The following is a 12,783-nucleotide window of genomic DNA, read 5'->3' on the forward strand; positions in this document are numbered from 1 at the left end:
TACATGATTATTCAAACAAGATTCATTCAACATTAATTGGCACCTGCCAATCTTCATTCATTCACTCATTCATTTAACAAATATTTACTACGTAACCAGAATGTGCCCATCCGTGCTCTCGCACAGTTCAATACAACTTCTTAGAATAATAGAAATGCATTGTATTAGCACTGCTCAATACAGTAGCTGAGCACAAGTATTGAGCACTTGAAATATGGCTAGTGCCACTAAGAAACTGAAGTTTTACTACATATAAATTAGTTTAAATTTAAATGTTAATAACCACATACAGATTAACAGCTACCACACTAGACAGGGTAGCTCTATATATTGAGTGCACAGTTAGCAAAACAGAGAGGGCTCCTACCTTCATGGAGCTTACAATCTAGTGAGAGGAGAGCACGAAATAAGAAAATGAGGTAGGGCATGGTGGCTCACACCTGTAATCCCAGCACTTTGGGAGGCCAAGGTGGGTGGCTCACCTGAGGTCAGGAGTTTGAGACCAGCCTGGCCAACATGGCGAAACCCCGTCTCTACCAAAAATATAAAAATCAGTCAGACATGGTGGCAGGCACCTGTAATCCCAGCTACTCGGGAGGCTGAGACAGGAGAATCACTTGAGCCCAGGAGGTGGAGGTTGCAAAAAGAACAAATATGACAACTTCTGTTAATTTATTAAAAAGTAAAAACAAAACAGACAGCATTTATAAGATACAAACACAGATTGCGTCAAACCTAGCTATGAACTTCTCAAAAGTACGGAAGTGAGAGATTCATTCTGAAAATGTTATCTCAGGATTTCTCTATTTAAAATCCAGGATAATTAGTCTACCTTTAAAACAAAGAATTTATGCATTTATCGAAGGTGTTTTTAATGTTTCAAGACAGGTGAAACAATATTCTGTTGACAAAAAAATATGTGAAAATAATTCTGAATGAGAATGCTATTATTTACTATATTTCAGGTAGCAGTTTGAACATAAGCAAAACTAAAAGACAGTAGGGATGAAGAAACACAAAAATAAAACAGTAAAATCTATAAAACACTAACTTTAGAGACTTTCCATGTTTAAGAACATGGACTTGACTGGGCGCAGTGGCTCACGCCTGTAATTCCAGCACTTTGGGAGGCCAAGGCGGGCAGATCACGAGGTTAGGAGTTCGTGACCAGACTGGCCAGCATCGTGAAATCCTGTCTCTACTAAAAATACAAAAAATTAGCTGGGTGTGGTGACACATACCTGTAATCCCAGTTAATAGGGAGGCTGAGGCAGAAGAATTGCTTGAACCCAGGAGGCGGAGGTTGCAGTAGAACATGGACTTGATGAATCGGAAGGTCAGAGAAAAACACCTGAACTGCTATTCCTCTTGGGAAGAAATGGGGCTTTTTTACACGTCCACTTTTAGGCCAGTGTCAATTTATAAACCCCCAGAAATATTTGCCAGGAATTACATTCCTAAACTTGGGCATCTAGAATTAAAACCAAGCAGAAACACACCACTTTATAGTGAATTAGTAAGTGAAAAACGGTGTTTGGATTAGCAGGCAAGGGAGAATGACCAAAGAACCTTCATGTTCTTGGATCACATTATGTAGATTTTTGTCTGGGAATTTCAGATAGATTTGTTTGCGTAAGCAGGCTATTTTAGGTCAGAAAGAAGAGATTTGAAGAGGGAATTATCCTAAGGCCAGCATTTGCATTTCTTTCTTTCTATTCCCACAGTTCCCATCTCTAAGCAACTGGGAAAATGGCCTGTAGACTGAAGAAGGGAAAACTTGAGGGAGAAGCACAAACTGATTAAAATGCGTTGCTTATAGGAAGAAAAAGTTTAACTTTTCTAAATAATCCCCCAAATTAATTCCAGCTCTTGATTAAATAAATGGGATATCACTTACATGGCATAACTGCTGTCCCCCATTCTAAGCCAAATGGTGGTACAAAATCAGGGCACAAAGGAAAACTAAACTATTACTAACTGCTGAGAGCAGTGACAGCAGAAAGAGGAAGAGGCAGAGCAGCAGCAGCAGTGGCAATGGCTTACATCTAGAAAACACGGCGTGACAGGCACAGTTCTAACTGCTTTCCATGTGTCATCTTCTTTTAATTGTCACAACTGCCTCATGAAGTAGGAACAATTATCATTCCCACTTTACAGATGAGCAAGCTAGGTACAGAGTTTAATAACACGTTCACTGTCAAAGAGGTAATTAATAGTAGATGTGGGATAAAATTCAACCACTTTGCCACATAGAGGAAAATAATAGCTAGAGTTTTTTACCCAAAAATCACATGGCCACATGACCTCTAAAAAGAACTACAAGGATTCTTTTCTTCATTTGCCAAAAATTACAGATGATAGTACTACATCTGTATAAAAAAGAACTGATAATCTAGCTTTACTGATAAGTAAGAAGAAAAGGGAACTGGATTCTGAAAGTTTAGGAAGTCCAAGCGGTAGATGATCAGGATTATTAGAAATAGTATCAATATGAAGGCCAAGGTAGTACCAAAATAAAGACAATGCACACTAGAATGACAAAAGAATCACCAAATTCCAAAGGAGCATGGCATCACCTTGACTTTGTTCCATTAAGTTCATGCCTATTACAGAAACTTCTCTATGGGAACATATTTCCAGTTGTATAAAAGCTATCAATAAAACTAGAATTGACACTTTTATATCCAACTTTGAGGCAACATATGTTTTACAAAAGCATGGGGACATGTGAATGATTAGGAAAGAAATACGTATTTTAAAAGACTTTCTGAAACTGTTTAATAAAGGTAAAATGGAAAAACTCTAGAATCTCCTAAAATCTTTTATAAAAAATTATGCCTGTGAATCTTTTATTACTTGGCCAAATGGAGATGTTTATCTCAAATCTTCTTATAAGAAAAGACGGAATAAAACAATGTTCTAAAAGTATTTTTTAAATCTTACTAGAAAATCTTTTAACCAAGTAAGTTAAAACAGAAAATATTCAGCAGCTCTAGCTTCTAACAAGAAGTACTCAAGGCAAAGAACAAGCAGTGTCAACTAGACTCCCCAACCCCCTCTTTAACTTAACCTCATCCGCACAGTAAACAGACATCTCTCTCCTCCAGCCCCTCCATGTCGATCTCTCTTATTGCCAGCCAACTTCCTTATTTTCCTCAAATGGAGTGGAAAAATAAATCTTCATCCTTTTAAAAAAAAACAATTTAGCTGCTAAGAAGCCCTGGGAATAGCACGTACCAGCACATAGCAGCACATTCAAACTAGTTAGCTGGGGAAAACATGACTTTCCCTGCTCTCCTAAGAACTGAGCTGTTCAATTCCAGATCGTAACAAAGAAATTTTTCCAGGATACCAGTTTGTCATTTAGGAGATAGGAGATTCAGTGTTTACAAGAATGGTGTTTAATCTCAACTGCCTCTGTTGAAACCTCAGGGAAGGTCCGTTTTGCCAAGAGCCACATGACTGCTTCCCCATTATGAAGGAAATAGGATAAAACAACGTAGCATATTCTTGTAAATGTTGTATATGTCAAGAATGAAAATCAAAGACTCCAACTAATCAAGGCCCAGATGCTTCCGATTTGAAAAAATGAAAATGACCATCAATCTACTAATATAAATGGGCAAAGGACAGATGATCCACAGCATGGCTCACCACAACCTACAAATGATCCCTCCACCAATTTGACTGCCCCTGCAAACCTTACAGAAAGCTGCTCCCCAAGAGGAGGAGAGTAAGCTTACCCACAAGGCAGTTTCCTAGAGTCCAAAGACCTATCCCTAAAAGAAAGTAATACTTCTGTTGAGAAGAAAAATGCCTTTGAGTTGCTTTTTCATAGCTATTGGAAATAATAAAAACTTACTGAGTATGTCCCCGTGCTTTTATTGTGGTATTTTGCCATAGTGAAAAGAAAACAGTAAGAAGATGAGCAGCCCTGAGTGTAAATCCTGACTAACATCTCTCTGTGACCTTAGACAAGTCATTATCCTATCTCAGCCTCGGTTTACTCATCTGTAAAGTGAGAATGATTGTTGTGAAGATTATATGCAAAAACACACATAGATCATTTGACATCTATATCTATCAGTTCCTTTATTTTCCTGCAGAATTATATATTTAAGAGAAATCGAGAAGCTTTCTTTAAATATTAGTTATAAAATGAAATTCACTAAAAACCAGTTGCATTTAACCAATTACAACTCAAGAGAAACATATGACAATTAAACAGTGTTACCAACTACATACTCACGCATATAATTTTTCAGTGTACAATTCAAGGTTCACCACGATTTTGGCTTACATAATTTTTCTAATAATCCATATTCTCTCAAATACTCCTACATATAAACCTTCATTCCCACCACTCTATCCTGAGCATATCTTGACTGACTTATCTTTAAGTGTCTGTTCTTATCCTAAATGCCCTTTCCACTACTTTATACCTCCCATTTAGCAGTTTCTCAATTCCTCAATTCCCACCCCTTTTTAAAAGTCTTCCCTTAGGCCAGGCGCGGTGACTCACGCCTGTAATCCCAGCATTTTGGCAGGCTGAAGTGGGCAGATCACAAGGTCAGGAGTTCAAGACCAGCCTGGCCAACATGGTGAAACCCCACCTCTACTAAAAACACAAACATTAGCCGGACATGGTGGTGCACAACGTGTAGTCCCAGCTACTCTGGAGGCTGAGGCACAAGAATCGCTTGAACACAGGAGGCATTTTGGCAAATGAAGAAAAAAATCCTTGTAGTTCTTTTTAGAGGTCATGTGACCATGTGATTTTTGGGTAAAAAACTCAACATTAACAATATCTAGTCAATTGGCAATTATTTATCATGTTTAATGTTTTTTAATGTGGTTATGAAGAACCACTCTAATGTATTATTTTCTATCTTCTAAACAACTCTGAGTTGTGGCAAACTAGTACAGTCTTTTGCAAAATAATCCCTGAACTGAAATTGTGCTATAAAGAGTTATATGAGTGTGCTAAAAGAGAAGTCACAGAATTCTAACGACTAAAGTGTATATTATCACCAATATAAATTCCTCTAAAATTTACGCAACTGGTCACCTGACTCCACTCCTTTCTGAAGCAAAACTGATGTGAAAACAGAAACTAATTTAGAAGTACAGAATTAAATTGAAAATTTAAAGAGAAATTTATTCCACAGAATTTCTATAGTCCCAATTAGATAAAGAGCCTCAATGCCAACTGAGTAGAAAAACCAATGAAGGCACTGCTGTTAGTGTAGCCGTGTATCAATGATGATTTTAACATCTGAAAAGCAGAACTTTTGGTAAAAGTATGTCTATTTATATCAAGGAGGTTCAAAACTGACTCAGAGGAAAAAGTACTATGCTCTGACTCACCAAGACCACTTCCTGAAACACCCAATGTTTTTCTTGGAAGGAAGTCCATACAAGTGCCATTTCTTTTAAACACTGATTAGACAAAATTGAAGTCTATCACAAAATAGACAAAGGACATGTATTTTCTAAATCCAGCCAGGTTTCAAAGTAAACATATGGTCAGGAGAAAGAAGACTTCAAAAATAGTCAAAAATTGGTAATATAAGGTATATTGTAAAGAATAAACTACTACCTACCTGTGTCCATCGTTATACCATAGTCTCTTAATGATAAACAACCTTATGACTTCAATCTGCTAAATTAACTAATATCTTTGGCTTCAAAACAGTCACTTTTTAAAAAGGTAATTCTTTTCTCTCTCCAAATCAACTGTGTCACCAATATTTTATAACAATTTACAAAAACAATAACACTAAGTCCATATATGTGTCAAACATTGTTATGAGTTCTTTGCACGCATTAATTCAATTGATAATCACAACTCTAAAAGGCAGGTACTACTTTCATCTCCAGTTTACAGATGAGGAAACAGGGGCACAGAACAATGAAGTGCCTTGCCCAGTATCACATAGTTAGTACATGGTAAAGCCTTAAACACAGGCAGACCAACACAAGAGCCCAAACTCAGATTCTATGCTATGTCTGTATGTGTGACCCATCCCCCTTTAGAATGCTTGATAGTAACTTAAACACACTTAAGCACACACACACACACAATTACACATATACAGATATGTATTAACATTTCACATCTACATAATCCATGCCTAGATTCAGGTATGTCCTTTTCATCCATTAGTTTAAAATTTTTAATGAAACTAATTATATCAATAGGACTTTAGTACAAATAACACCAAGTCTTCAATCTGAAAGAACAACTACTTGGATAAGCTTTGAAACATTACACTGTCCAGATACATTTATGTCAATCTCACTTGTTTTTTAGTTTCAAAACATTGGAAATCTCTCACAGATCTATAAAAACACCAAAACGATACTGCCCTGGATACAGCCCTTAGGGGAAGAAAAATAACATAACATTTCCTTCTTCAAAATAACAAGCAATTAAATGGGATCTTGCTGTTTGTTTCCTCTTGAGTAATCTAGACTAAAAAGAGTTCAAACATCTGACTCTTAGAATATTTTGCTTTCAGTAGAAAGACCATCCTTTCAGATGTCAAGTCAGCTAATAAGTATTCACTCATATTTATAACTGGTTCATGGAAACTAGTTTAAACATCAAATGACTACACATGTGAAAAAGAAATTCTTAAGTAGTTTGTGAGTCGGGCTAAGCACCATGAAATAAACCACATTTCTCTGCCGTGCAGATTATTAGGAGGCAGTATAAGAAGAACAAATTTATTCCAAAAGGGTGAAGCCCTTACAGCAGTAGCCTAAGGAAACAGAATATATTCCCACTGCTAACACCACTCTGGAGATGCTAAAGATTCCGAGGCGCTCTTGGAAGCCTGACTGTCCAGTGTGAGACAGTATCATCTTGGGAGAGTATCATCCTATTTCCTTAAAATCTATCATTTTACACAGGCAACAAGGTGAATAAAATTCTACCACTGGAAAGTAATTCATTCTTTTGAATTGAGCATTTTCATCCATAGGAAGCACTTTTAAACTACAAACACTTCTGGGAGTAATAATGTATTATGTCATTAACATTTAAGTGTGGATTATGAGATACTTTCTCCTAGGATAAGAGGACTCTAGGGTAATGTATGAATGCCTATGAGATCAGTGTCTGGAAATCTTCATAGATCAGCAGCAAGCTACTGAAGAAAAAAAAAATGCATGCTTAATACTTTTACCTATCTCTAAAACACATATCCAGTATATTAAATATGAAGAAAAAAATTTCATGCTTAATACTTTTACTTATATCCAAAACATATATCTAATACAATACATAAATATGAAGAAAAAAATTGCATGCTTAATATTTTACCTATATCCAATATATATATATCCAGTATATTAATTAATTATGAAATTATGAAAGGAATTCTAGCTTATGCATGCAATAGTTATTAAAGGTAAACATTCTATAGAGTGAGAAAAACCACACGAGAAGTTCATTCAGGTCCAGGTGCGGTGGCTCACGCCTTGAATCTAAGCACTTTGGGAAGCCAAGGTGGGCGGATCACAAGGTCAGGAGATCGAGACCATCCTGGCCAACATGTCAGAACCCCATCTCTACTAAAAATACAAAAATTAATTGGGTGCAGTGGCATGTACCTGTAATCCCAGCTACTTGGGAGGCTGAGCCACGAGAATTGCTTGAACCCAAGAGGCAGAGGTTGCAGTGAGCCGAGATTGCGTCACTGCACTCCAGCCTGGTGACAGAGTGAGACTCTGTCTCAAAAAATAAATAAATAAAAATAAAAATAAATACAAAAAAGAAGTTCATTCGGTATTTTTTGGACATTTATGCCTATAAGGTATTGTGCTTTGCATGATGACATACAATAAACATACTTTCTCTCCTATGGGAACATTCAGTTTAGCAAGATGGATAGATATACAAACAGATAATTACAATGCATTTTAGTAAATGTTATTATGGTACGAACAATGTACTAGGAAAGTGTCTACCTATAGAAGCTGCTGGTAGATTTCATATAGGAACAGACAGTAAAATCAGGTCTTGAAAGACAGTGAGGAGTGCACCAGTTGGTACATGTATAGGTAGTTAGAGAACATTCCAGACATATACAAACGATATGGAAGGACATGAATTTCAGGAAATAGTGAGATATTCAGTGTGGCTGCAATATAGAATATATAAAAAGAAGATGTGAGGAAGAAAAGCTTGATGCCAGATTGTGAGGGGCCTTGTAGAGCATATAAAGGAGTTTGGACTTAATCTTTTAGGAGATAGTAAGGAGTAACAATCATATTACTAATGTTCAAGAAAATAACTATGCAGGCATTCTGGAAGGCAGACTAGATCAGGGAATGAAGTTGACACTTTCAGGAAGCAAAGTTGATTATTTGAGATAATTATATCTGTTTCTTTCATTTCTATGGGAATCTTCCCACCTGTATTCTGCTCTATGTTTTTTTTTTTTTTTTTTTTTGGAAAACTTAGACTCACCTTTGTTATTCCCCTAATGTCTCCAAATTCCATTATTCTCCAAAGAGAAACCAATATACTAATTTTAAATGTGCCCACCACTTACCTCTAAGGACACAGACCATACTTCCTAGAATTATTAGTTACAAAAGAAATCCAGTGAAGCTATTTTCATCCTATTTTAGAAAAGTTCACTTTAAAATTCAAAAGACTATAAGAATAGAGGGTTTTGCTGTTGGGTTTTTTTGTTCGTTCATTTAAAATATCCCTTTAATGGTGTAGTGATTGTGGAAAACAGTATGGCAGCTCCTCAAAAAAAATCAAGCATAGAATTACTATATGATCCAGCAGTTCTTCTTCTGGGTATATACCCAAAAGAACTGAAAGTAGAGACTAGATATTTGTACACCCATGTTCATATCAACATTATTCACAAGAGCCAAAAGGTAGATGCAACCCAAGTGATGTCCATTCACAGATGAATAAGTAAAATATGGTATATCTACATAAGGGAATGATTTATCCTTTAAAAGGAAATAGACATCTCTCATACATACTACAACATGGATGAACCCTGCAGCCATTACACTAAGTAAAATAAGCCAGTCATAAAGGGATGAATACTCTATGATTCTGCTTAAATGAAGAACTTGGAATAGTCAAATTCAAAGACACAGAAAGTAGAATGGTGGCTGTCAGGGACTGAGGAGGGTAGAGAGTGGGCAGTTATTGTTTGGGGGAACAGAGATTCCATTCAGGAAGATAAAAAACTCCTAGAGATGGATGGTCATGATGACTGCACAACAATGTGAATACACTTAATGACAATATACTATACATTGAAAGACGGTTAAGTTGGTAAATTTAATATCAACTTTATCACGATAATTAAAGAAATCTGAGGAACAAATGAACTACTGAATGTCTGTGAGCCTATCAGGTAGAGCTACCTGGTCTGTAAGGCAAAGGCTAGATCCTATTGTAGCTGCTTCTGTTATGGGGATGTACTAGAAGATTAACAATGTCCTTTGTGTGCGTGCACGCGCACACACATACACACAGCTAGAACTGTCCTTAAAATCCTGTGTGTATATACACAGACATATATACATATACATGTGTGTACATTTTTTTAAATTTGAACTAAACTAGGTTAACATCCTATTCTACTTTAATGAAGATCAAGAAACACAATCTCTAATTTACAAAAGCAATAAACTGAACTGCATTTTGATGAAAAAAAAAAAAGCTCGCTGGTCTAGTTTTATACCAACTCCTATTTTCTGGTCCAGTTCTAACATTATCTGGCAGGGACTTTTGCAAATTCCATTTCTCACTGATTCTTAATTTTTACACTAGTCAAACAGAGTAGGACTCCTTGCTTCACCCTACACACCGATCTCACAGTGTACTGAGAAGGTAAAATAAGAAAATGAATACATGACATTACTTTTGAAATATTCAATGATTTGGAATAGATATGTTGTTTTATGAACACATGTGAAATCACTCAAAAAATTTTCAGTGTCTATTTTTCACTTTTTAATTGAGCTTTTAAACAATCTAATATGCATGTAAGTTTGGGTAAAACATTCATTCAACAAAATAAAACCCACTAGTACTCCAAGGGGTTTAAAAAAATCTGTTCAATAAGGTGATTTCAACACATGTTTACGGCAATTGGAGAAGAAAACATCTAGATCTTGTTTTCATAATTAACTAATCCATTATTAAATCCCATACAAAATATCAATAATTATAAAATGATGTTAATTAAAGTACTCAACACTCATTTAAAAAGCAAAATAAACACATGAATGTAACTTCCTTTTAAAAAGTTATTGACATTTTACGGCAAATCAGTTGTTGACTGCAGTAGTTAGAATACCCTCTTGGAAATGAGCCCAGGGACATTGTTGATATCTTAGTAAATTTTAATACTTAGAAATAACCTGTTTTAAATCAATAAGAGTTCTCACTCTGCCAGTACCGTTAATCCCCCTCCCAACACACCTTGTGCAAGCCTCTATTTTTCATAAGGAGGGATGTCTTTTTCCTCACTGTTCAAGACTTCCAACTCTTAGCAAACACTAACCTCAAGTGCTAGCCAATATTACCCTTTTCGTAAGGAAAAACAGACTTACGATATCCAGTAGGAAGACATTAAAACCCCCAATGTTTGATATCATTAACTAAAGTTCACTAAAGTTTAAGCTTATGTAAAACATCCGCAAGTATCATTATGAAATTCTTGTACAATCAGAGGCACATGTGTTGTTGTTACCACCTATTGCTATTTTTTTTTTAATTCAAAGAAGACTAGCATTCAAGAATGACCCTGAATCTGTTTTCTTTCCTTCTGTCTCCAAATCCCAGTCTTCTCCTCACCTAAGGTTACTCTCTCTTTCTTTAATTCTGCAAACCAGTATGGTAAACATCTTGTAAAATGGTCCCTCCTATTGAGACAGCTAAGTGGGAGGGGGTCCCTGGCAAAACTCCTGCCTGTTTGCGCACTGGGGTGGAGCCTGAGGAAGTTTGCACCTTTGCAAAGGGGAGGAGCCTGGCCTTTCCTTTTCCTATGTGGAACCTGGGATTCAAAAGGCAAGGCAGGAAGCACCATAGCATCGACTTCGGCCTTGTGGAGAGTCCCTGTTTACCCTTTTTTTCCTTTTCACCCAATAAAACCCTGCTTTACTCACCCTTCAAACTGTCTGCGAGCCTAAACTTTCATGGCCATGGGAAAAGGACCCCATATTTAACTGAACTAAGGAAAAGTCCTGCAACACTGTGGTTACTATAGTCTTAATTCACGTGGGAAACGTGCAACCCTCTCCCCCTTCTCTTTCTATTTATAAATTCCTTAATGCACCCAAACCTATAAATGAAATTATCTGAATTTGGAAGTTCGAATTTGATTTTGAAGAAATAAGCTCCTCTAATAGAAAGTATTTGAGTATTTAACTTCTTTATTAAATCTCTAAGCCTGATTATCATGTGTTATTTAGTCACCAGTGATCACCCAGAGAACCCAAGATCATGTGTTCTAGCACAGAACACCCTCCCTCAGCAGGTTATTTTTTAAAAAGTGGCTGTGTTCATATTTTTTACAAAGTGGCTGTATTCATTCTATCTCAGGTTTACTGCTGACACTGTAATAATGCAGATTTACTTTTCCTTCTCAGGAGCAGATCCAGTTGTAGTATCCTACATCCATTTTTCCTCCATTTTCTGTTCAGACCATCTCCAGATCAAGCTCCATCCAGACATTGAGACAGCAGTTAAGAAGGGTTGGGAAAGTGGCCTAGGGTAATCTCCTGGGGTTACCAGCAATCTGAAGAACTTAAGGTTGGCTTCAGAAAAGAGAAAAGTAGCTTACATCCAGGGAATCCCTGTACTCACAATCATACCAGGTATCTCCTACGAAAATGTCCATTCCTTCTTATCCGCTCAATAAATCTTGCTGAGGGCTTACTATATAGCAGCAAGTACCGTACTTACAAAGTTGGATATAAATGATGAACAAAACAGATACAATTTCTGTCCTCAAATGTGTTGGAAGATACAATGCTATTTCCTTGAATATGCCAAGTTCTTCCTTCCTTGAGGCCTATCACACTTGTCTAGAATAATTAACTTTTATATCTTCACCTATCTAAATCTTGTATCTCAGCTTAAATGGCCCCTTCTTGGGAAACCATTCCCTGACTCACCAATGCATCCTAGATTCCTATATTACATGATTTCACAGCACTCTGAAATTCTCTTCATAAATCTTTACTGTTAGACATTTGGGCCAACATTTGCTTAATATCTGCATTTCAAAAATAAAGTACTAGCTGGTATACTTTCTATTGAAGCAAAACATACTTTTTGTATTTTGCATTTTCTTTCCAAAACATCTTGAATCTCATCTTTCTTTTAGGTGAATATTACATTTTTAATATGAAACTAGAATTTTATGTTCTTTATATTTTATTTATAAGTTTTTTTTTTACAACTTATCCAAAGATATTCTTCCTTGTGCAAATTTTGTAATAAAATGACACAATTCTCCAACCTACTGTATTGTCTATGTGTACTATTTTTTTTTCTGTTTTAGATACTAACTAAATTTACATAAATGCCCATATTTGATATCTAGTTAGCAAACCAGGCAAGCTTATATTTCAATCCTTATTAAATATAAAACTTTAGGCTTACTTAGTCTCTACAAGCCTAGTTTCCTCATTTGTAAACTGGTTACAGTATCTCTCAAGGGTAAGAACAATCAAAGTATGCAAGGCCCCTAGCAAAAGAGCAGGCTAAATAAATGACAATTCTTTCCTCCA

The 12,783-nt window shown here is 36.1% G+C and overlaps 1 protein-coding gene across 14 annotated transcripts in view; it reads right to left on the bottom strand.

Moving 5' to 3' along the window:
- EPS8 (EGFR pathway substrate 8, signaling adaptor) overlaps nt 1-12,783 on the bottom strand; it is a 168,162-nt gene that overhangs the window by 76,124 nt on the left and 79,255 nt on the right. The window contains exon 2 of one of the 14 annotated variants that reach the window (XM_073020509.1): nt 3,071-3,185. The exons of 12 other annotated variants lie outside the window; for them this stretch is intronic. In XM_073020509.1, coding sequence (XP_072876610.1) covers nt 3,071-3,094 — 24 coding nt within the window. In that variant the 5' untranslated portion in view covers nt 3,095-3,185. Of the gene's footprint in view, nt 1-1,241; nt 1,421-3,070; nt 3,186-12,783 lie in introns of those variants that run through there. One more of the 14 variants, XM_037990118.2, reaches the window with a different exon arrangement.

The sequence above is a fragment of the Chlorocebus sabaeus genome, chromosome 11 (genome assembly GCF_047675955.1).
Source record: "Chlorocebus sabaeus isolate Y175 chromosome 11, mChlSab1.0.hap1, whole genome shotgun sequence".
Taxonomy (NCBI): Eukaryota; Metazoa; Chordata; class Mammalia; order Primates; family Cercopithecidae; genus Chlorocebus; species Chlorocebus sabaeus.